The sequence below is a fragment of the Crotalus tigris genome, unplaced genomic scaffold (genome assembly GCF_016545835.1).
Source record: "Crotalus tigris isolate CLP2741 ecotype Arizona unplaced genomic scaffold, ASM1654583v1 scf7180000017997.644853, whole genome shotgun sequence".
NCBI classification, from domain to species: Eukaryota; Metazoa; Chordata; class Lepidosauria; order Squamata; family Viperidae; genus Crotalus; species Crotalus tigris.
In genome coordinates this window covers 498281-523783 of record NW_024096763.1, presented here as the reverse complement: position 1 = coordinate 523783, position 25503 = coordinate 498281, and the positions used below count along the sequence as shown (strand labels likewise).

The window sequence follows — 25503 nt, the reverse complement described above, 5'->3', positions numbered from 1 at the left end:
GAAACATCTGCAACGAAACAGCCATCCGGGAGCAACCTGGAGCACTCATTTCAACCCTGAGCTATAAACATTCTCCTTTACGGGACGATTCCTAGATCAACTCCCAGAATTCTCAGCGATGAAATCCTAGGAACCGCACCAGATTGGGAAAACATTGCCGATGCCTCAAACAACGAACGGGGGAGAAACATCACGATTTCCTATTGAAAGCAAAATAAGTAATAAAAGAATTCCATGCCGTTTTTGTATTAACAGTGTACACAACGATGCCTACAAAAAAAAAAAAAAAACGAGCTCTTTCCAAATTTCCGAATCTGCGACGGCTCCGTCCAGCGCCAGCTGTGCCGGGCCTGGGTTCTTCTGTTGCCTTGAGAGTCTAGTTGGTCTGACTGGACTTCCCTTTGGTCAGCTGGCAGCCTGGTGCCGCTCCTGCCTCTCCCGCATCTCTTCCGCTCGCCGCTTCTGGTGTTCCGCCATGCAGGTCCGAAAACGCTGCACCGGCTCCTGGCACTTGCGCCAGTCCTGGTGCTCCACCATGCACTCCATCACGGTGTAGTGGAAAGCGGCGCAACCGGTGCGCTGGATCATCTGGTCAAAAGGGTCCACCTCTTCCTCCTCCTCCTCCTCTTCCTCCTTCTTTGCTTTGGTCTTCTGGCTCCAGCTGTGGCCAGACATCCTGGCAGATCTGGGGAAAGGAGACCCCCCCCCACAGCCGTTGCTTAAAAAAAGAAATCCTTGTAGTAGTTACACGAGTGTGAAGCTACTCAAGCCAAGTGAGGTTATCACCCCCCCCCCCAACGCAGCAGTTCTTTAACTTTTTAAAGTTTACTTTTAACTTTGAACAGTTCTTTTAATTCAGTGGTTCTCAACCTGTAGGTCGGGACCCCATTTGGGGGTCGAACGACCATTTCACGGGGATCGCCAAACAACGCAGTCCGCCATTTTTTCCCCCTTTTCCTTAGCTGTGCTACTCCCTTTTATTCTATTGGCTTTTGAAAGCCAATAGAATAGACTCTCTTGAATAGAGTCTAATTCTATTGGCTTTCAAAAGCCAATAGGAATTGTCCAGGCTGTCTCTGCCCTGCTGAGCCTGCCAAAAGTCCCATTCTGCAAACGGTGCTGCACCAGTTGAGTAGTAATAGTAATAGTAATAAAGTTGGAAGGGACCTTGGAGGTCATCTAGTCCAACCCCCTGCTCGGGCAGGAAACCCTACACCATTTCGGACAAATGGCTGTCCAGTCTCTTCTTAAAAACTTCCAGTGTTGGAGCATTTACTGCTTCTGGAGGCAAGCTGTTCCACTGATTAATTGTTCTCACTGTCAGGAAGTTTCTCCTTAGTTCTAGGTTGCTTCTCTCCTTGATTAGTTTCCACCCGTTGCTTCTTGTCCTGCCTTCAGGTGCTTTGGAAAATAGCTTAATTCCCTCTTCTTTATGGCAGCCCCTGAGATATTGGAATACTGCTATCATGTCCCCCCTTGTCCTTCTCTTCGTTAAACTAGACATACCCAATTCTCGCAACCGTTCCTTATATGTTTTAGCCTCCAGTCCCCTAATCATCTTTGTTGCTCTTCTCTGTACTCTTTCTAGAGTCTCAACATCTTTTTTACATCGTGGTGACCAAAACTGGATGCAGTATTCCAAGTGTGGCCTTACCAAGGCATTGAAGAGTGGTATTAATACTTCACGTGATCTTGATTCTATCCCTCTGTTAATGCAGCCTCGTAGGTCCTCGACCTACGACCGGTTGAGTAGTCCTCGACTTACGACCGGTTGGGGGGTCGCGGCATTAAAAAGGTTGAGACCCACTGTTTTAATTCAATTGCTGGTAGCCCTCAAGGGTCAGTTCCCCAAACCCACCCTCATCATTTTCCCTGCACATATATTCTACTTTTGGAGGGGTCTGCCATTCTGCTGGGGAGGGGGGGTGCTTGCATACACTTGGGGTGACTTTCGCTTTCTGCTTTTTCCTCCTGCCTCTTGTCTATTGAGAAAGGAATGTGTCTCCCTTTGTCAGGGAGACGGTTGCCGAGAAACTATCAGTAACTATCAGTTAGAAGCTATCTAACAAAATGAAATTCAAGGGTGAAAAAAGCAAGGTTCTACATTTAGGCAAGAAAAACCAAATGTACAGCTATAGTATAGGGGGTACCTTGCTCAACAGTAGTAACTGTGAGAGGGACCTCAGAGTCTAGTGGACAATCACTTAAATAGGAGCCAGCCGTGTGCTGCAGCTGCCAAAAAGGCCAACACAGTGCTGGGCTGCATTAACAGAGGGATAGAATCAAGATCACGTGAAGGGTTAATACCACTTTACAAGGCCTTGGTAAGGCCACACTTGGAATCCTGCATCCAGTTTTGGTCACCACTATGTAAAAAAAGATGTATCTGTATCTAGATATTTATCCACATATACAAGTATCTGTATCTAACGGATGTAATAATAGCTTTCCTACCTGCATTGAACCTTGCTAATGCCCCCCCCCTTTTAAAATGGGGCCAAATAAACCTCTGGCTTCCCCTTTGATCAGAGATGGGCAACTATGGCCCCTTTACCAATTGTGGACTTCAACTCTCAGAATTCCTGAGCCAACTATGGCTCCTTTGCGACTTGTGGCCTACAACACCCAGAATTCCTGAGCCAACTATGGATCCTTTGCGACCTGTGGACTACAACACCCAGAATTCCTGAGCCAACTATGGTTCCTTTGTGACCTGTGGACTACAACACCCAGAATTCCTGAGCCAAGTATGGCTCCTTTGCGACCTGTGAACTACAACACCCAGAATTCCTGATCTAATTATGGCTCCTTTGCAACCTGTGGACTACAACTCCCAGAATTCCTGAGCCAGCACCTATGGCCCCTTTACCAGCTGTGGACTTCAACTCCCAGAATTCCTGATCTAACTATGGCCCCTTTGCAACCTGTGTACTACAACTCCCAGAATCCCTGAGCCAGCACCTATGGCCCCCTTTATCAGCTGTGCACTACAACTCCCAGAATCCCTCGGCCAGCATGGCTTCCAACCAGCAAAGTCAATGGAGGAAGCAGGAATGCTGGGAGTTGAAGTCCACCCGTCCCAAAGGAGCCGCCCGTTGCTGCCTTAGATCCCCCAACTACTTCATTTTTACCTCTTCGGCCAATAAAACATCGAGAAGGAAGCGCTCGCTCCCCCCACCAAACCACCCTGAACAAGCCTACCCCGCAGGGTAGGAGTGCCCACCACCAGCCCTGCCAGGTAGGCCAAGCCGGGCCGTTGCCCCCCCACCCCACGCCCGTAGCCCCGCCCACCTCCGCGAGCGCCTCCAACCGCCGCCTCCGCCTCGCCGCCCGCCAAGCTGCTTCCGTGGTGGGCGGCGCCCGGGCCTTCCGGGGGGCGGGTCCCGGGCGGCGGCTTCCGGGGCGGGGCCGAGGGCGCTGCGAAGATGGCGCAGGCGCCGGTGCTGCGGATCCAGAGCGACTGGGACCAGGTCTTGAGGTGGGGGAAGCCACGCCCACCCCGACGCAGGCCGCGCCCCTCGGCCTTGGCCGGCGTGCCTGGCGGGGGAGGGAGACCACCCGGAGATCCCTGAAGGAAAAATCGGGGCAGAGTCTGGTGGGGGGAAGCTCCCAAAGACAAACTTTGGAGCCCATGGGGGGGCGTCTTGGGGGGTCAATGTAGACTCAGCCTTCTGGGTGCGGGAGTCCAAGGCAGAGAAGGCATTGTGCCTGTCCAGCATGCTTAGGGACTACACCACCCATGCTTCACCTCTGGGCCTCCCCCCTTCTGCTCCTCTGCCCGTTGATTGGTAGCCTTTGGGGATCCACTAGGAATCTTCCAGAAGGGGATCCAGCTTCCATCCAGCATGCTCAGGGACTACACCACCCATGCTTCACCTGTGGGGCTTCCCCCTTCTGCTCCTCTGCCCGTTGATTGGTAGCCTTTGGGGATCCACTAGGAATCTTCCAGAAGGGGATCCAGCTTCTATCCAGCATGCTCAGGGACTACACCACCCATGCTTCACCTGTGAGGCTCCCCCCTTCTGCTCCTCTGCCCGTTGATTGGTAGCCTTTGGGGATCCACTAGGAATCTTCCAGAAGGGGATCCAGCTTCCATCCAGCATGCTCAGGGATCACACTGCCCATACTTCACCTGTGGGGCTCCCCCCTTCTGCTCCTCTGCCCGTTGATTGGTAGCCTTTGGGGATCCACTAGGAATCTTCCAGAAGGGGATCCAGCTTCCATCCAGCATGCTCAGGGATCACACTGCCCATGCTTCACCTGTGGGGCTCCCCCTTCTGCTCCTCTGCCCGTTGATTGGTAGCCTTTGGGGATCCACTAGGAATCTTCCAGAAGGGAGATCCAGCTTCCAGTTGCTAGGCAACGAATATTTGGATTCTTCCCCCCTCAAAAAAATGTCCCATTAAATTGCTAAGGTTTTGGGAAGCCCCAGGAGTCAATGAGGTCCAGTTCCACAATCCTAATCATTAATCATATTAACGATATTCCTCTTTGAGGGAGACGGGTGGTTTAGACATAGGACCGGTAAATAAAAAATATTCATGTATTACCCAGTTTTTTCAAACTAGACTCTGAGGTGTCTTGAATTCTGCATGGAAATGTCACCACCAGGAGTAGCTTTTTGCCCTTTCTTGGTTGCTCCCTCCCTTCCAATCTGCCGGATTCCAACTGGTGTCATTAACAAATAAGGGTGTGGGGTTTTTTTCCTTCTAATTCCTAAATTTAGCCCAGGGGTCTTCGAACTTGGCCCTTTTAGGACTTGTGGACTTCAACTCCCAGAATTCCTCAGCCAGGCACATTGCCTGAGGAATTCTGGGAGTTGGAGTCCATCAGTCATGAAGGGGCCATAGTTCCCCCATGCTGGCTGAGGAATTCTGGGAGTTGAAGTCCACCAGTCATGAGGGGGCCATAATTCCCCCATGCTGGCTCAGGAATTCTGGGAGTTGAAGTCCATTAATGATGAAGGGGCCATAGTTTCCTCATGCTGGCTCAGGAATTCTGGGAGTTGAAGCCCATGAGTTATGAAGAGGCCATCGTTCCCCCCATGCTGGCTGAGGAATTCTGGGAGTTGAAGTCCACGAGTCATGAAGGGGCCATAGTTTCCCTCATGCTGGCTGAGGAATTCTGGGAGTTGAAGTCCACAAGTCATGAAGGGGCCATAGTTCCCCCATGGTGGCTGAGGAATTCTGGGAGTTGAAGTCCACCAGTCATAAAGGGGCCATAGTTCCCTCATGCTGGCCCAGGAATTCTGGGAGTTGAAGTCCACAAGTCCTAAAAGGGCCAAGTTCGAAGACCCCTGATTTAATTGATAGCCTAGGCCACGGGTGAGGAACCTTGACTCTTTTATGACTTGTGGACTTCAAATCCCAGAATTCCTCAGCCAGCCATATAGGGCTCTCTAGCCTTTCCCCTGGCTGGGGAATTCTGGGACTTGCAGTCCACCCATCTTAAAAGTTGCCAAGTTTGAGAAACACCGCCCTAAACCCCGTTTACTTTACAAGTAGGAAAGCCCTTGGCCCTCTGGATGCAATAGTCCTTTGAATTATTGCTTTTATTTATTAAATGTATATATATCTCATCTCGCAGTCACGTGATTCTGGGCTAATGGATTATTTCCCTCCCCCCCAACCCCCCATTTTTCTAGGAGAAATGAGGAGGAGGTTTGGCTGAGCTGCCGGAGCCCAGGTGAGTAAGAAAAACCTGCTTCTCCTACTGTTGTCGAAGGATTCTGTCAAGGGGATCCAGTTCTTTCTTTTCCTCCATCTTAAATGTCTATGGCAGTGTTTCTCAACCTTGACCATTTTAAGGCATGTGGACTTCAACTCCCAGAATTCCACAGCCAGCAATGCTGGCTGTGGAATTCTGGGAGTTGAAGTCCACATGCCTTAAAATGGTCAAGGTTGAGAAACACTGGTCTGTGGAGATTCTCCGTCATTCCAGGTCATGGTTCACCCAAAGGATGTTTTTTCAGGAGGCCACTGGACTTTGTTTTTTCTTGGAAGATGTGTCACTTCTCATCCCGGAAACTTCTTCACCTTTGATTGGATGGTGGGGAAGGGAAGGATTTATCCTCCTTGCCGGTCATTTGCCTTCAGGGTCGTTTGAGGCCACCTGGAGGTTTACCTGTGTCCTCGGGGTCACCTGAGTGGTGCAACTGGGTGTGCTGAAAGCAGTTCCAAGAAGGCTCCACGCCCATTTGCACCACTCAGGTGACCCTGAGGACATAGATAAATTCTGTGATTTATTTTTATTTATTTATTTATTAAAATGTATAAACCGCCCCACTCCCGCAGGACTCTGGGCGGCTAACAATAAAAAAACAACATAAAACATGACAAAACAAACAGTACAATAACAGTCATCCAGGGGTCAGGTTTTATAAACCCCAGGCCTGCTGGAAAAGCCAGGTCTTAAGCAGCTTATGGGGTGGGAGTGGTCCTAATCTCCGGGGGGAGCTGGTTCCAAGATGTGGGCGCCATCACAGAGAAAGCCTTCCTCCGCGGCCCCGCCAAATGGCACTGCTTGGCCGACGGGACCCGAAGGAGACCCAGCCTGTGGGATCTAACCGGACGAAGGGAACTATGAGGTAGTAGGCGGTCTCGCAAATAGCCTGGCCCTGAGCCACATAGGGCTTTAAAGGTAATAACCAACACCATTCTGCATCTATAATCTATATTCTATTCTATTCCATTCCATTCCATTCCCTATACCCTATACTCTTCTATTATTTCTTATTCTCTTCTCCTCTCTTCTGTTCTATTCTGTATTTCTATTCTATTCTGTATTTCTATTCTATTCTATTCCATTCCATTCCCTATTCCCTATTCGATTATTTCTTATTCTCCTCTCCTATCCTCTCCTCTGTTCTATTCTGTATTTCTATTCTATTCTATTCTATTCCATTCCATTACATTACATTACATTACATTACATTCTCTATTCCCTATTCCCTATAACTATTCTATTATTTCTTATTCTCCTCTCCTCTGTTCTGTTCTATTCTGTATTTCTATTCTATTTATTTATTTATTTATTTATTTATGAGACTTATAGACCGCTTTAAGTGCAAGCACTCTCTAAGCGGTGTACACCAGTAAGCAATGTATATATATATTTACATTGCCCCCAACAATCTGGGTCCTCATTTTACATACCCCGGAAGGATGGAAGGCTGAGTCAACCTTGAGCCGGTGAGATTTGAACCGCTGACCTGCTGAACACAGTCAGCTAAAGTGGCCTGCAGTACTGCACTCTGACTGCTGCGCCACCTCGGCTCTATTCTATTCTATTCTATTCTATTCTATTCTATTCTATTCTATTCTATTCTATTCTATTTTTATAATTCTTATTTCTATTCTATGCCATTCCATTCCATGGAACCTTTTAGAAACCAAGTGCCCAAAAACTGGCCCTGACCCCGCTCCACCCCCCTGCCCCACCCTGCTCTGCCCCCCATTCCCCCACCCCGCCTGCCCACAGGACCACTCACTGCCTCCAGGGCCCACCGCAGATCGCCCAGGCAGCCCAGCAGCGCTATGGCGGCCACGCCCTCTGCCCGCGCCCTGCAGCATCAACTGTGCAGGATGGGGTGTGAGGGCAGAGTCTTGTCCACGCTGCCTGACTGCCATGTCCTTGGCTGCGCTGCTCCGCGTGGGCCATGCTTGGGGGGGCGACTCCTCCAGGGAGGCTGCTGGAAAGGAGAGGGTCGTGGGGGGAGGCAAGGCTGGGGCCACGGCACGTGTGCCCACAGTGAGGGTTCCCAGGGCCGCCTCTGGCACCCGTGCCCTAGGTTCGCCACCACTGTTCTATTCCGTTCCAGACAATACCACTTCTTCTTCTCCTTTAGGGAAACCAACTTTATATGGGACTCTGACCTGCCACGGTTTGAGCCCAGACGGGATTCCAGAAATTGTAGCCTCCGAAGGATTTGAAGTCAATGCAGTAACTAAGGTATGGCCTAAAATCCGAGCCTGGTGACATTTTTTCCCAAAAAAATCACATTCCGTGGAAAGGCAGGCGCATTTGTGAAGCACAGGTCATGTCATTCCCTGCACAGCCATGTAGTTTTCCACCTTGGCGACTTTAAACTAACTGGACTTCAACTCCCAGAATTCCCCAGCCAGCACAGCTGGCTGAGGAATTCTGGGAGCTGAAGTCCACACAGCTTAAAAGTCCCCATGGCTATAATCCATAAAACAGGATTATAGAAAATTACTAGAGAAAGTGAAATGTAGAAACATGATACCCAATATTAGCATAAAATAAGAAAGGAGGAATTATTATATATGTCAAAGAAAAATAAAATTAAATAAATATACTTGGATGAAAAGGGGTGAATTTTAACGTTGGAAATAGTATTAGAGTAAAAACAGTATATGCACTAAATCAGTGGTTCTCAACCTGTGGGTCGGGACCCCATTTGGGGTCGAACGACCATTTCACGGGGTTCGCCAAACAACGCCGTCCGCCATTTTTTCCCCCCTTTTCCTTAGCTGTGCTACTCCCTTTTATTCTATTGGCTTTTGAAAGCCAATAGAAGAGACTCTTTTGAATAGAGTCTAATTCTATTGGCTTTCAAAAGCCAATAGGAATTGTCCAGGCTGTCTCTGCCCTGCTGAGCCCGCCAAAAGTCCCATTCTGCAAACGGTGCTGCACCAGTTGAGTAGTCCTCAACTTACGACCGGTTGAGTAGTCCTCAACTTACGACCAGTTGGGGGTCGCGGCATTAAAAAGGTTGAGAACCACTGCACTAAATAATATGAGAATATTTGTATAATCACCATGCTTAGATGGAATTCCGGTCGCGTCTTATAAAAAAATATGAGTGTTACTACAATGAATAATGTTGGATTCCTAGTAAGTAGTAGAATATGAAAGAAGGAAAATGTAAATAAGGAACAATGGGGCAATAAGGACAAATATTTCAAAGAAGAAAGGGGGGGAAATGTAAAGAATAGAAAAGTACAGTTACAAACTGCTGTTAACAAAAAAGGATATTGTACGTGTGTAATGTTTGTTGTGTTTTGTTTTGTTTTGTAAAAAAAAAAAAAAAAGTCCCCATGGTTGAGAAATAAATACTGGGTTAGAGTGATGGAGGATTTAAATCTGGGAGGAGGGAAGTGGGAGGGGAGGACAGGTTGGCTGTGCAGGTACAACTTACTGTATATGCCGGCGTATTTATTTTTATTTATTTATGAGACTTATATACCGCTTTAAGTGCAAGCACTCTCTAAGCGGTGTACACCAGTAAGCAATGTATATATATATATTTACATTGTCCCCAACAATCTGGGTCCTCATTTTACCTACGCCGGAAGGATGGAAGGCTGAGTCAACCTTGAGCCGGTGAGATTTGAACCGCTGACCTGCTGAACACAGTCAGCTAAAGTGGCCTGCAGTACTGCACTCTAACTGCTGCGCCGCCTCGTATAAGACGACCCCCGTCTTTGGCGCCGATTTTAACGCTTGCGGAAGTCACCTTATACGCCGGCGTATACGGTATATCTGAGACACATTGGAGAGATATCCGCCACTTATTATTCTACTATGCTAAAAATCCGCCGTGTGCTTTGAGACCTGTTGAGATAACCTGAGGTAAAATAATGTAAGAAATGGGAGAGGAGGTTAAGTTTGATCTAGTGGTTAAAGCACCAGGTTAGAGCCCAGGAGACGGTGAGTTCTAGTTCTGCTTTGGATATGAAAGCCAGCTGGGTGACTTTGGGCCAATGACCAGCAGACGGTGAGTTCTAGTCCCGTCATAGGCATGGAAGCCAGCTGGGTGACTTTGGGCCAATCACTAGGAGACGGTGAGTTCTAGTCCCACCATAGGCATGGAAGCCAGCTGGGTGACGTTGGGCCAATCACCAGGAGACGTTGAGTTCTAGTCCCGCCTTAGGATTGACCAATCAGACACAACCAATCAGTTTCTCTCAGCCCAACCCACCTTGCAGGGTTGTCGTTATGGGCAAAATAGGAGGAAGGCGTCTGAGGTATGTTCACTACCTCAAGTTACTTATAACAATGATAAAAGGCGGGGATTAAATCAATAATAAATTAAGTATGACACCCTCTTGCCTTTTTTGATGAAACTATTGTGGGCCTGCTTGTTAAAAGTCCAGCTGGACCTCTCAAGTTTTTAGATTTTGTGATGAATGAATGAATGAACGAACAAACATTGAGACAATCTGTTTTTGGCCCATCTTTATTTTTGTATTTTGTATTTTCCTTTTTTCTACCTGCTTCAGAAATGTCTGCTCGTTTCTTGCTCGCGGGAAAACACCTCTAGCAAATTTCTGGCACCCTATACTGCCTTCTGCAGGATCCATCAGAAAAGCGTACGTATGCTTTTACGGCCTTTTTTGGAAGGACTATTCAAGGAAATAAAAGCGGGATTTTAAAAAAAACAAACCACACCTTATAGTTTTTTTTTTAATATAATATTTAATTAATTTTCCAATTTTCCATTTGAATATTGAAAAAGCAATGTGGTGACTGGGTGAATCAATAGCCCAGTGACAGAATCTTTAGTGCAGTGGTTCTCAACCTGTGGGTCGGGACCCCATTTGGGGTCGAACGACCATTTCACGGGGGTCGCCAAACAACGCAGTCCGCCATTTTTCCCCCTTTTCCTTAGGGTCTAGACTCTCTCCCTACAGTCAGAAACCGACCCATTTCACGGGGGTCGCCAAACAACGCAGTCCGCCATTTTTCCCCCTTTTCCTTAGCTGTGCTACTCCCTTTTATTCTATTGGCTTTTGAAAGCCAATAGAATAGACTCTCTTGAATAGAGTCTAATTCTATTGGCTTCCAAAAGCCAATAGGAATTGTCCAGGCTGTCTCTGCCCTTCTGAGCCCGCCAAAAGTCCCATTCTGCAAACGGTGCTGTACCAGTTGAGTAGTCCTCGACTTAACGACCGGTTGAGTAGTCCTCGACTTACGACCGGTTGGGGGTCGCGGCATTAAAAAGGTTGAGAACCACTACTTTAGTGCAAATCTCAGGTTACCACATCAAATATTTCTTCTCTTTTTCCCAGAACATTTACTGTCTCGTATTCACGTTGGTACATTTCTGCTGATATCAACTCCATAAAAACATCAATTACATTATCGATCAATTTTTAGCTTATACACGTCTTAATTGCATTTGATCTTCATGATCTATCCATATCCTGTTATTGATTTTTTTTTACTCACTTTTTCATTTCCTATCCCTATTCCAATTTCACCGTTGATATTTTTAATTTTCAGACTATGGGTAGCCGAAATTCCCCTTATCTCGCTTCATAACAAACGATAATATCCAAAAGACACGTTTGATCTACTTGAATACAATCTGGTTCTTATTCCCTAAGAGTTCTCTATCTCCCACCCTATTAAATCACCCACTTAATAACACAAGATCGTTTATATATAAACCCTTACGGTTTTTACCAAATCCATGGCTCTGCTTTAATTACGGCGACGTTGGCTTAATGACCCCTGCAGTCACATGACTGACCTGTCTCCCAAGCATTGTGACCCAGGACTGTAATGGGCAGGCTTCATTACGGTCGTATGTCAGGGACTACCTCTACTTCCAGCAACAGAAGGTGCATTAACCGAATCTTGAAAGCATCTCCCACAGCTTCGTTGGTTCTTTCGAAGGACCATGAGGTTAAGGTAGGACTCTTCTGCATCACTTCCTCGTGCTTCCTGTTTTCCCAGGACTGAGTGACACTTTCCAATCTCTCCTTCGAAGGCAGACACATCAAACCCAAGGCCCAGGGGCCGGATGCGGCCCGCGAAGTGGTTTCGTGTGGCCCGTGAAGCCATCCTGGAAACAGTGAGGGAACGGCCCCCGCTGCCTTGGCCCTGGCCCAGGCCAGCCAGGAGCCAATGTACAATTTTGTGGTGGCCATCTATGCTGCAACACATTCAGTCTTAGCTCCACAAGGCCGTCCGGAAACAGCGAGGAGCCGGCCCCTGCCGCGTCGGCCCCGCCCCCTGGGTGCATGCTGGGGAGGGGTCCCCCTTTGTGAGGAATGAAGAAATGGACCATGCCTTGGCGCTTGCCCCGGTCCCACCCCCTTCTGCCAGAGACCCCCAGATCTGTCCCACTCCTGCCCAGGCCCCCACGGGCACCCTTGACGCGAACGATGTAGAGCTGGCCACACCCACCCAGTAGGCCACACCCACTCCATCCACGCCCACCCAATAGACTGCACCCACCCTGGCCTCACCCACCCACCCCGCCCCCAACGGCAACCGCGATGCTGATGTGGCCCTTCAATGAAATTGATGAGATGGACACCCTGGCTCTAAGGTTAAAATAAATGAACAGAATAGCAACATTGGAACGGACCTTGGAGGTCTTCTAGTCTAACCCCTTGCCCGTGCAGGAGACCCTATACCATTTGAGACAAGCAGTTGTCCAATCTCTTCTTAAAAATCTCCAATGATAGGGTACGATAGGATAGAACAGAACAGAATAGAGAATAGAATAGAATAGAATAGAATAGAATAGAATAGAAATATAGAATAGAATAGAATAGAAATATAGAATAGAATAGAATAATAGAATAGAATAGAATAGAATAGAATAGAATAGAATAGAATAGAATAGAATAGAATAGAATAGAATAGAATAGAAAATATGGAATGGAATGGAATGGAATGGAATATGGAATGGAATTGAATATGGAATGGAATAAAATATAATAGAATCGAATGGAACGGAATGGAACAGAACAGAATATTAGAATAGAATAGAATAGAATAGAAGAAGAAGAAGAAGAAGGAGAAGAAGAAGAATAGTAAAGTTGGAAGGGACCTTGGAGGTCATCTAGTCCAACCCCCTGCTCGGGCAGGAAACCCTACACCATTTCGGACAAATGGCTGTCCAGTCTCTTCTTAAAAACTTCCAGTGTTGGAGCATTTACCGCTTCTGGAGGCAGGTGGTTCCACTGGTTAAATTGTTCTCACTGTCAGGAAGTTTCTCCTCAGTTCCAGGTTGCTTCTCTCCTTGATGAGTTTCCACCCTTTGCTTCTTGTCCTGCCTTCAGGTGCTTTGGAGAAGAGGCCGAGCCCTATTTATTGTTCACCTCTCTTGTTCTCTCTTAATCTTAGATCACCTGTCTTGACATTTCCAGCGGAGGTGGGCTTGGAGTATCCGCCAGCGCTGACGGCACGATGAAAATTTGGCAAGCCGCTAACGGGGAAGTTAGAGTAAGTATTGTTTCTCAACCTCAGAAGGGTGGACTTCATTTCCCAGAATTCCCCAGCCAGCTACGTGATCTGAATCGTTTGAACAACCGCCTTGCTTAGCAAACAAAAGCTTCCGGTCCCAATTAGCAAGCGTGCCTTCCGTTGATATCAGTTGCTCAATTCACTGTCTTTTCAGAGGAATTTGGAAGGTCACGTATACGATGTGAATTGCTGTCGATTTTTCCCGTCGGGCATCGTGGTGCTGAGTGGAGGGATGGATGCCGGGCTGAAGATCTGGTCTGCAGACAGCGGCAGCTGCGTCGCAACGTTCCAAGGACACAAAGCAGGTACAGGGAAGTGAGCGTTGGGGGGGTCAGCCCAGTGTTACCTTGAATGACGCCGGCTGCGTTTCTGGCTGAAGTTTGAAGGATTGCATCTCGGCTGTCCCATGTGGATCAGTCGGTTGGTCTTGTAACAGGCAGAACGTGAAACATCATCAGAGTTGAAAGGGACCTTGGAGGTCATCTAGCCGAACCCCCAGCTTAAGCAGGAGAGCCCTAGACCATTTCAGATGAATGGCCGTCCAGTCTCTTCTTAAAAACCTCCAGTGTTGGAGCATTCATAGCTTCTGGAGGCAGGTAGTTCCACTGGTTCATTGTTCTAACTGTCAGGAAGTTTCTCCTTAGTTCTAGATTGCTTCTCTCCTTGATGAGTTTCCATCCGTTGCTTCTTCTCCTGCCTTTAGGCGCTTTGGGGAATAGCTTGACTCCCTCTTCTTTGGGGCAGCTCCTGAGATACTGGAAGACTGCTATTATGTCACCCCTGGTCCTTCTTAGCATTAAACAGAGTTGGAAGGGACCTTAGAGATCTTCTAAACCAGCCCCCTGCTCAAGCAGGAGGACCTATATCATCTCAGACAAGTGACTGTCTAGATTAGGGATAGGCAACCTTGGCTCTTTTATGACTCGTGGACTTCAACTCCCAGAATTCCTGAGCCAGCCATGCTGAGGGGAAAGGGAGAGTTTCCAAGCTGAGCCATGCTGGCTCAGGAATTCTGGGAGTTGAAGTCCACGAGTCATGAAGGGGCCATAGTTCCCCCATGCTGGCTGAGGAATTCTGGGAGTTGAAGTCCACAAGTCATAAAAGGGCCATAGTTCCCCTATGCCGGCTGAGGAATTCTGGGAGTTGAAGTCCACGAGTCATGAAGGGGCCATAGTTCCCCCATGCTGGCTGAGGAATTCTGGGAGTTGAAGTCCACAAGTCATAAAAGGGCCATAGTTCCCCTATGCCGGCTGAGGAATTCTGGGAGTTGAAGTCCACGAGTCATGAAGGGGCCATAATTCCGGCCTGCTGGCTCAGGAATTCTGGGAGTTGAAGTCCACGAGTCATGAAGGGGCCATAATTCCGCCATGCTGGGTGAGGAATTCTGGGAGTTGAAGTCCGCGAGTCATGAAGGGGCCATAATTCCCCCATGTTGGCTGAGGAATTCTGGGAGTTGAAGTCCACGAGTCATAAAAGAGCCAAGGTTGCTTACCCCTGGTCTAGTCCACGGGTGTCAAACCCGCCGCATCACGTGACAGTCAGGTGTGCAGCAGTCTGGCGCCGCTAGGGCAACTGAGGTGGCTGGGCCAATTGCTAAATATTTCTCTTTTATGATCTTGCAGGAATCCTGGACACAGCCATTGTGGAGAGGGGCAGGAACGTGGTCTCCAGCTCACGGGACGGCACAGCGCGTCTTTGGGATTGCGGGCGGTTGACTTGCCTGGGTGTTATAGCCGATTGCGGCTCTCCAGTCAATGGGATCGCTCTGAATGCAACAGACAACTCGTTAAACTTGGGATCCCCCGAAGAACTTCCGAGTAAGTGATTATATTGCAGCCAGATGTGTTTTTGTTTCTAAAAACAGGACACAAAGCTCTTTACGTCTCTTTGAGTCGTGCTGAAAGCCCACGCCTTGTTTTCGGAACCCCCAGTCGCCTGGCTTCTAACCTGGTGCCTGGTGAAGCACGGGCAGATGGGAACTGCAGTCCCTGAGCATGCTGGATGCTTTTTTAAGGAGGCAAGTGGACTTCCTTGTTTTTTCTTTGAAGACATTTCGCTTCTCATCCAAAGAAGCTTCTTCAGTTCTGACCGGATGGTGGGGAGTGGAAGGATTTATACTCCTTGCAGAAAAACTGGTCATTTGCATTCTTTTAGAGCAGCGGTTCTCAACCTGTGGGTCGGGACCCCATTTGGGGTCGAACGACCATTTCACGGAGGTCGCCAAACAACGCAGTCCGCCATTTTTTTCCCCCTTTTTCTTAGCTGTGCTACTCCCTTTTATTCTATCGGCTTTTGAAAGCCAATAGAATAGACTCTCTTGAATAGAGTCTAATTCTATTGGCTTTCAAAAGCCCATAGGAATTGTCCAGGCTATCTCTGCCCTGCTGAGCCCGCCAAAAGTCCCATTCTGCAAACGGTGCTGCACCAGTTGAGTAGTGCTCGACTTACGACCGGTGGAGTAGTCTTTGATTTACGACCGGTTGGGGGTCGCGGCATTAAAAAGGTTGAGAACCACTGATCTAGAACTAGAACTCCCAAAACTAACTCCCAGTTTCCTGGCTTTTAACCTGGTGCCTTAACCAGAAGACGATGCTGGCTGGCTGGGGAATTCTGGGAGTTGAAGTCCGCAGGTCTTAAAGTTGCCAGGTTTGGAACGCCTGGCTGGGGAATTCTGGGAGTTGAAGTCCACAAGCCTTAAAGTAGAAGTCCACAAGTCTTACATTTGCCAGGAGATCCCTGGTGTACCCAATTCTGGCTGAGGAATTCTGGGAGTTGAAGTCCACCAGCCTTAAAGTTGCCAAGTGCGGAGACCTCGGATATAGTGATTAAGGCAAGAGGCTACAAGTTGGACACCTGCTCTAGGCCGAACGGTCTCTCTTTCCAATGCAGGTGAGCGTGAAGTTGGCACGGAAGGGAAGCTCTTGCTGTTGGCCCGGGAGGACAAAAAATTGCAAGGCGTGGGGTTACAAAGCAGGCAGCCGGTAAGATTTCTCCTCCATTTGGGATAAAGCAGCCTGTTGTCCTCCCTTCATCTCGGTAGCCCTGGATTGCAAATGATCTCAGAAGAAGGGAAGGTGGCCATTTTGCTCCTACGTTGAGTTTGGCATACGATCTGCCAAGCTAGGATGTAGCAGCCTTTGTGAGATGAGCTGATTTCACTTTTGATTTATCTGTTCTTTCTATTCTATATTCTATTCTCTTCTGTCCTGTTCTATTCATTCCTATTTCTATTCTATTCTATTCTGTATTTCTATTCTATTCCATTCCATTCTATTCTATTCTATTCATTCCTATGTCTATTCTATTCTGTTCTGTTCTAACTGTATTCTATTCTATTCCATATTTTCTATTCTATTCTATTCTATTCTATTCTATTCTATTCTATTCTATTCTATTCTATTCCATCCTGTAATTCTATTCTATTCTATTCTATTCTATTCTATTCTATTCTATTCTATTCTCATTCCCTATTCTATTCTATTCTATTCTATTCTATTCTATTCTATTCTTATTCCATTCTGTATTTCCATTCTGTGTTTCTATTCTGTATTTCTATTCTGTTCTGTTCTGTTCTGTTCTATTCTAGTCTAGTCTACTCTATTCTATTCTATTCATTCCTATGTCTATTCTATTCTGTTCTATTCTGTTCTGTTCTGTTCTATTCTATTCTATTCTATTCTATTCTATTCTATTCTATTCTATTCTATTGTATTCTATTCTATTCTATTCATTCCTATGTCTATTCTATTCATTCCTATGTCTATTCTATTCTATTCTATTCTATTCTATTCTATTCTATTCTATTCTATTCTATTCTATTCTATTCTCATTCCTATTCCTATTTCTATTCTATTCTATTCTATTCTATTCTATTCTATTCTATTCTATTTCTGTTCTGTTCTATTCTATTCTATTCATTCCTATGTCTATTCCAGTGGTGGCGAACCTATGGCACGGGTGCCAGAGGCAGCACTCAGAGCCCTCTCTGTGGGCACGTGTGCTGTCGCCCCAGTCCTAGGCCTTCAGCTGGCTTTTATAAAACCTTTTCGCTTTAGGCCTCTGCCGCTGTGTGCAAAAAAAAAAAAAAAAAGGTTCAGTCAATTTCAACTTCTCACGGGGAAAAAAAAGATCTTGCAAAGTTGGAATTGATTGATTAAACTTTTTAGCCCCACCCAGTCTGCCGTTACCACCGCAGCCACGCCCACCCAATGGGCCACGCCCACACCCAGCCAATGGGCCACACCCACCCGGCACCCGGCGATGCATAAGTGGGTTTTGGGTTGCAGTTTGGGTGCTTGATCTCTAAAAGGTTCGCCATCACTGTTCTATTCTATTCTATTCCATTCCATTCCATTCTATTTTGTATTTCTATTTTATTCTATTCTGCTTTCTTGCAGACATTTCATTACCAAACTAGAAAACATCATCAGTGCTAGGAGGGAGAGGGGTTTGTAGAGGAGAAGGGGGAGGGGGGAAAAGGACTATGGGGTCCATGGTGCTCTCTGAGCTGGGTGCTTTTCTTGCAGACGTTTCATGACCCAACTAGGTAACATCATCAGTGCTAGTAGCAGGTGGCTTAGATGAGATGTCAGACCACTTTTTCCCCCCCCTGATTTCTTCCTTAGATTTTTCTTTTTATCGGTTCGGATGCTTTCAACTGCTGCACCTTCCTCTCCAACACGTATCTGCTGGGAGGGACGCAGGATGGGACCATATACCAGCTGGATGTGAGAAACACCAAGTGAGTTTAGATTCCCACCAACTGTTTCCTTTTTTTTCCCCCATTTTTTTTTCCTGCTCCGGCAGGAAACCCTTATAACCATTTCAGACCAATGGCTGTCCAGTCTCTTAGAATAGAATAGAGCTGGAAGGGACCTTGAAGGTCATCTAGTCCAACCCCCTGCTCAAGCAGGAAACCCTTATACCATTTCAGACCAATGGCTATCCAGTCTCTTAAAATAGTTGGAAAGTACCTTGGAGGTCATCTAGTCCAACCCCCTGCTCCGGCAGGAAACCCTTGTACCATTTCAGACAAATGGCTGTCCAATCTGTTAGAATAGAATAGAGTTGGAAGGGACCTTGGAGGTCATCTAGTCCAACCCCCTGCTCAGGAAGGAAACCCTATACCATTTCAGACAAATGGCTGTCCAGTCTCTTAGAATAAAGTTGGAAGGGACCTTGGAGGTCATCTAGTCCCCTGCTCAGGAAGGAAACCCTTATACCATTTCAGACAAATGGCTGTCCAGTCTCTTAGAATAGAATAGAGCTGGAAAGGACCTTGGAGATCATCTAGTCCAACCCCTTGCTCAGGCAGGAAACCCTTATATTTGTATTTCAGACAAATGGCTGTCCTTTTTAACAATTCCCCCCCTCCCCTTCCGAAGCTTAATGTGGCTGTTAGTTTCATCTGTGAACTATGTTTCCACAGGCTGCTAGTCCTCAACGTATAACCCCAATTGAGTCCCAAATTTACGTTGCTAAGCGAGACGTGTGTGACGTGAAGTTTGCCCCGCTTTTTGCCCTTTCTTGCTATGGTTGTTAAGTGAGTCACACAGTTCTTAAGTGAAGCTGGCTTTTCCCTTACTGAGTTTGCTTGCCAGAAGGTCACCAAAGGGGATCGCGTGACCCCGGGACGCTGCGACCGTCATAAATATGAGTCAGTTGCCAAGGGTCTGAATTTTGATCCTGTCACCACGGGGATGCCGCAAAGGTTATAAATGTGAAAAACGGCCTGAAGTCATTTTTTTTTTCAGTGCTGTTTTAACTTCGGTCACTAAATGAACTGTCGTAAAGCGAGGACTTTATTCCCCTTCACTCGCATGACCGGGAAGGCTTGGGAATCTCCATCGACATTTCAATATGGGAATTCTTTGTCCGTTTTCAGAGCTCCCGTTCGAGTGATCCAGCGATCGGGAGCCCCAGTCCTTTCCCTGATGCCTTATAAAGACGGGTTTATCGCCAGCCAAGGTAATTGATGCATTTTTTATTTCTTTAGTAAGGAAAGGCAAATGCCTGCTCAACTCAGTAATAATAATAAAGTTGGAAGGGACCTTGGAGGTCATCTAGTCCAACCCCCTGCTCAGGCAGGAAACCCTACACCATTTCGGACAAATGGCTGTCCAGCCTCTTCTTAAAAACTTCCAGTGCTGGAGCATTCGCCGCTTCTGGAGGCAGGTGGTTCCACTGGTTAATTGTTCTAACTGTCAGGAAGTTTCTCCTTAGTTCCAGGTTGCTTCTCTCCTTGATTGTTCTCATCCACTGCTTCTTGTCTTTGCCCTCAGGTGCTTTGGAGAACAGCTTGACTCCCTCTTCTTTGGGGCATCCCCTGAGATACTGGAAGGTTGCTATCCTGTCCCCCCTCGTCCTTCTCTTCATTAAACTAGACATACCCAATTCCAGCAACCGTTCCTTATATGTTTTAGCCACCAGCTACCACTTGTGGTAACCCCAACTACAAAACCCAGCTCACCAGCTTCCCTGGTGACAACACACACCAACCCCTTGATGGGCTCCGTGTCCCTCTGGGGTCCCCAGGCTCGCTGGCAGAACCAGGTCTTCAGGGCCTTTCGAAAGAGTGTCAAAATGGAGGCCAATCTTATCTCCTCAGGGATGATGTTCCACGGGGAGGGAGCCACCACGGAGAAGGCCCTTCTTCCTGGTCCCACCAAATGGATCTCCTCAAGAGCGGGGACCCATAACTATCCCTGCCTTCTTGCTCTTTTTTTCTTTTCTTTCTTTTCTCTGTTTCTTTCTTTCTTTTTTTTATTGAAAAGTTTTATAAAAGTTACAATATACATCCCAAAAACCCACCCACCCTAAAAAAAAACCCCTCTCCCTCCCCCACTTCCCAGAGCTGAGTACAGGGTTACAAATATAATAATCATACTCTAACTAACATTAACCAACTATATAAATAACCAAGTCTATAATGCGCTTTAACTCCAGTAAACATAATAATATAAACAAGTTAATATCCTAATTATCAAACAATACAATATCCAAATTGTTAAACAATACTAATACTAAAAATAATAATAAAACTAATAAAAATTCTACTATAATAAACTATTAATAATAATAATACTCTAAGATTTACCCATAAACTAAAGTGGAACTTTTTAGTCCCATATTTATTCTGAATATAATCTATCCATCTTCTCCAGACCGAAATGTATCTTTCTTGTGAATGATCCTTCAGATAAGCAGAAATTTTCTTTTTCTTTCTTTCTTTTCTTCCTTCCTTCCTTCCTTCCTTCCTTCCTTCCTTCCTTCCTTCCTTCCTTTCTTCCCTTCCTTCCTTTCTTTCTTAAATTTATATGCCACCCATCTTGCTATCCAAGCGATTCTGGGGAGCTTACCAGAAACAAATAGCCAAACAATTACAAGTATAAAAACAAATAGAATTATAAAGATTCAGTGCAGAGTTTCAATGCTTCCCTCTTTGCAGGTGATGGAACTTGTTTCATTATGCAACAAGACCTCGATCACGTTCTTGAGCTGACCGGACCCGACTGTGATCCTGTGTACAAGGTATGTATGAAACACAACATTCAGCAGGAGCTCGCTTGAGCCAAGAAGGGACCTCTGGAAGGGAAAAATAAGAATCGGGGTCCTACCCGGAAACCGAAATAGGAGTTGCCTGGCAAGATGGTGAAAATGGAATTTAGTGGTGAAAAAAAGAAGGCTCTACATTTAGGCAAGAAAAACCAAATGCACAGATGTAGGATAGGGGGTACCTGGTTCAATAGTAGCAATTGTGAGAGGGATCTCGGAGTCCTAGTGGACAATCACTTAGATAGGAGGCAACCATGTGCTGCAGCTGCCAAAAAGGCCAACACAGTGCTGGGCTGCATTAACAGAGGGATAGAATCAAGATCAGATAAAGTGTTAATACCACTTTACAAGGCCTGGGTAAGGCCACACTTGGAATACGGCATCCAGTTTTGGTCACCGCGATGTAAAAAAGATGTTGAGACTCTAGAAAGAGTACAGAGAAGAGCAACAAAGATTATTAGGGGACTGGAGGCCAAAACATATAAGGAACAGTTGCTGGAATTGGGTATGTCTAGTTTAATGAAGAGAAGGACGAGGGGGGACAGGATAGCCGCGTTCCAATATCTCAGGGGCTGCCCCAAAGAAGAGGGAGTCAAGCTCTTCTCCAAAGCCCCTGAAGGCAGAACTAGAAGCAATGGATAGAAACTAACCAAGGAGAGAAGCAACCCAGAACTAAGGAGAAATTTTCTGACAGTTAGAACAATTAACCAGTGGAACCACCTGCCTCCAGAAGCGGTGAATGCTTCAACACTGGAATTTTTTTTAAAAAAGTTGGAGAAAGGGGGGGTGGACTAGATGACTTCTAAGGTTTCTTCCAGCTCTGATTCTGTAAGGGTCTCCTGCTTGAGCATGGAGGTTGGACTAGATGACCTCTAAGGTCCTTTAAAACTCTGTGATTCTCTAAGGGTCTCCTGCTTCAGCAGGGGGTTGGACTAGATGACCTCCAGGGTCCCTTCCAACAACTCTTGTGATTCTGTAAGGGTCTCCTGCTTGAGCAGGGGGTTGGACTAGATGACCTCTAAGGTCCCTTCCAACCCTGTGATTCTCTAAGGGTCTCCTGCTTGAGCAGGGGGATGGACTAGATGACCTCCAAGATTTCTTCCGATTCTGTAAGGGTCTCCTGCTTGAGCAGGGGGTTGGACTAGATGACCTCCAAGGTCCCTTCCAACTCTGTGATTCTCTAAGGGTCTCCTGCTTGAGAAAGAAAGAAAGAAAGAAAGAAAGAAAGAAAGAAAGAAAGAAAGAAAGAAAGAAAAGAGAAAAGAAAGAAGAAAGAAAGAAAAAGAAAGAAAAGAAATGAAGGAAAGAAAGAAAGAGAAGAAAGAAGAGCCGAGGTGGCGCAGCAGTGAGAGTGCAGTACTGCAGGTCACTTTAGCTGACTGTGTTCAGCGGGTCAGCGGTTCAAATCTCACCGGCTCAAGGTTGACTCAGCCTTCCATCCTTCCGGGGTAGGTAAAATGAGGACCCAGATTGTTGGGGGCAATGTAAATAGATATATACATTGCTTACTGGTGTACACCGCTTAGAGAGTGCTTGCACCTAAAGCGGTATATAAGTCTCATAAATAAATAAATAAATAAATAAAGAGAAAAGAAATGGAGGAAGGAAGGAAAGAAAGAAAGAAAGAAAGAAAGAAAGAACAGAAAAGGAAGGAAAGAAAGAAAGAAAGAAAGAAAGAAAGAAAGAAAGAAAGAAAGAAAGAAAGAAAGAAAGAAAGAAGAAAAGGAAGGAAGGAAGGAAAGAAAGAAAAAGAAAAAAAGAAAAGAAATGAAGGAAGGAAAGAAAGAAAAAAGAAAGAGAGCGGGGGGGTGGACTAGATGACCTCCAAGCTCTCTTCCAACTCTGTTATTAAAAAAAAGAAAGACAAGGAAAAAAAAAACGTACTTAGCAAACGTCTCCTTTAGCCACAGTAATTTTGGGCTCCGTTGTGGCCCTAAGCCCAGGACCAGCCATAGTTCAAACGGGCAGGTAACCAGGTTGTCATCAGGAACCACATGAGGGTTGAGACATTTTTTTCTGATTTTTTTTTTCTAGGTCGCCATGTGGGGAAAAGAAATCTACACTTGCTGCCGAGACGGGATCCTGAGGCGATACCAGCTTTCCGATCTCTGATCAGCCTGGACATTTTCACAACAGACTGAAAATCTTGGATTTAGTGCCGCGATTCCTTTCAGTGGCCATTTTGAAAGGCGCCAACGGGGCTCCTGGTTTCTAGACCTGTTATACCAGTGCTTCTGAACCTCGGCCCCTTTAAGAGGGGCGGACTTCAACTCCCAGCATTCCCCAGCCAGCATGGCTGGCTGGGGAATGCTGGGAGTTGAAGTCCACCCCCTCTTAAAGGGGCCGAGATTCAGAAACACTGGCTTATACAGTTGCTCGAATAGAGCTGACACAGGGGTCTTCCAACATGGCCCTTTTAAGACGCGTGGACTTCAACTCCCAGAATTCCTCAGCCAGCGTGCCTGGCTGAGGAATTCTGGGAGTTGAAGTCCACACCTCTTAAAATGGCCGAGATTAAGAAACACCAGTTTAGCTCTTTCTGGGTTAGCATTATTTCCCCCTCACATTATGTCAGGGGTCTTCCAACTTGGCCCTTTTAGGACGCGTGGACTTCAGCTCCCAGAATTCCTCAGCCAGCCATGCTGGCTGAGGAATTCTGGGAGTTGAAGTTCACATGTCCTAGTTTGAAGACCCCCAAGCTGACAGATATGGCTTTAAGAAGACCTCACTTGAACTCAGGGCTGACCTTGCCGAGACAGACATACCTGTCTGGAAAAAAAAATGTGCTTTGAGTAGCCAGGAAGGTTTCTGCTTATTAAAGACCACTTTGCATTTGGAAAAAAAAAATCACTTTGGGTTTTGATTTTCATTGTGTTTTGATTCTTCTAAAGCCCGGGCGAAGGAACTGACCGCTGGGAGGAGCACCCAGGATCAATGACCTCATGGCACGAATTCCTTTGGATTGTAAGGTCACTTGGCCCTGGGCAAAACGTGAGAAATCATAAAAGTCCACTCATGAAAACTCAAGCAGAGCTTCCTTCAAGGCAGAGCACTTGATTTTCGATGGAAATACGTTAAGTTCCCTCGCTCTCCCTCCGGTTTGGACTGGAAAGCAGAATGAGGGAGAAAGGTTTGATTTACAGAACAGAATGCAGAATACAGAATAAGGCCTTGGAATAGGGCATCCAATGTTGGTCCCCACGATGTAAAAAAGAGGCTGAGACTCTAGAAAGAGTGCAGAGAAGAGCGACAAAGATGATCGGGGGACTGGAGGCTAAAACATACAAGGAACGGTTGCTGGAATTGGGTCGGTCTAGTTTAACCAAGAGAAGGACGAGGGGGGACATGATAGGAGTGTTCCAGTATCTCAGGGGCTGCCCCAAAGAAGAGGGAGTCAAGCTATTCTCCAAAGCGCCTGAAGGCAGGACAAGAAGCAACGGAGGGAAACTCATCAAGGAGAGAAGCAGCTTAAAATTAAGGAGAAACTTCCTGACAGTGAGGACAATCAACCAGTGGAACAGCTTGCCACCAGAAGCGGTAAATGCTCCAACACTGGAGGTTTTTAAGAAGAGACTAGACAGCCATTTGTCTGGAAGGGTATAGGGTTTCCTGTCTGAGCCGGAGGTTAGACTTAGATGACCTCCAAGTTCCTTTCCAACTTTTTATTATTATTGTTGTTGTTGTTAAAAATACTTTTCCATTTTCCCCCAGAAGAGAATGGACAGCCATTTGTCTGAAATGGTATAGGGTTTCCTGCCTGGGCAGGGGGTTGGACTAGATAACCTCCAAGGTCCCTTTCAACTCTATTCTATTCTAAGAGACTGGACAGCCATTTGTCTGAAACGATATAGGGTTTCCTGAGCAGGGGGTTGGACTAGATGACCTCCAAGGTCCCTTCCAATATTATTATCATCATTATCATCATTATTATTATTATCATTACTATTATTACTACTACTATTATTATATATGGATCATCGCACAGTCAGCCAGATGTTCAGACTGGATTTGGCATTTTGTCTACCTATCGAGTCCTTACCCAGGACCTGGGATAGGCAGATGTGGATGTTTGATGGTATTACAGATATCGTCGCAGGATGGAAGCAGTTCCTAATAAGGCCGCCTTTTGCAATTGACTAATAGCGAATTTGTCAATGCCAATGGTGTTCAAGTGGTGCTCCAGTTGTTTTGGGATTGCACCCAAGGAGCCTATGACTATTGGTACTACCCTTGCTTGCTTTTGCCACAGTCTTTCTATTTCTATTTGTAGGTCTTTGTATTTTGTTATCTTCTCCAGTTCTTTCTCTTCTATTCTGCTATCTCCAGGCACTGCCACGTCCACTATCCAGACTTTTTTGTCTTTCTTATCGACAATTGTTAAGTCTGGGGTGTTATGTTGCAGGTGCTTGTCTGTTTGAATTCTGAAGTCCCAGAGCAGTTTAATTTTATCATTTTCTATGACTTTCTCTATTTTATGATCCCACCAGTTTTTGCTTACAGGCAAATGATATTTTTTGCAGATCTTCCAATGCACCATTGTTGCTACTTTGTCATGCCGCTGCTTGTAATCAGTCTGTGCAATCTTCTTGCAACAGCTTACCAAGTGGTCCACTGTTTCTTCAGCTTCTTTGCATAGGCGGCACTTACTGTCTGTTGCTGTCTTCTCAATTTTGACTTTGTATGCATTTGTCCTTAAGGCTTGGTCTTGTGCAGCCAGAATTAGTC

The 25503-nt window shown here is 46.4% G+C and overlaps 2 protein-coding genes across 3 annotated transcripts; one reads left to right on the top strand and one right to left on the bottom strand.

The window, feature by feature from the left end:
* Positions 1-230: 230 nt before the first annotated feature.
* LOC120309333 (cytochrome c oxidase assembly factor 4 homolog, mitochondrial) lies at positions 231-3393 on the bottom strand. Of its 2 annotated transcripts, none has more exons than XM_039346466.1 (2): positions 3292-3393; positions 231-685 (listed from the first exon to the last, which is right to left on the bottom strand). In XM_039346466.1, exon 2 carries the CDS (start codon positions 673-675, stop codon positions 406-408), a length of 270 nt encoding a protein of 89 aa, XP_039202400.1. In that variant the 5' UTR covers positions 676-685; positions 3292-3393; the 3' UTR covers positions 231-405. The 2 variants fall into 2 exon arrangements, with proteins under 2 accessions (XP_039202400.1, XP_039202399.1); XM_039346465.1 differs by lacking the exon at positions 3292-3393 and adding an exon at positions 3132-3227.
* Positions 3360-23625, top strand: PAAF1 (proteasomal ATPase associated factor 1). The gene is made up of 12 exons (XM_039346464.1): positions 3360-3478; positions 5645-5685; positions 7847-7950; positions 10245-10334; positions 13105-13203; positions 13379-13529; positions 14847-15041; positions 16114-16205; positions 17850-17965; positions 19109-19191; positions 20672-20754; positions 22813-23625. The coding sequence occupies exons 1-12, from the start codon at positions 3426-3428 to the stop codon at positions 22888-22890; spliced, it is 1185 nt and encodes a 394-aa protein (XP_039202398.1). The 5' UTR covers positions 3360-3425; the 3' UTR covers positions 22891-23625.
* Positions 23626-25503: the final 1878 nt, after the last annotated feature.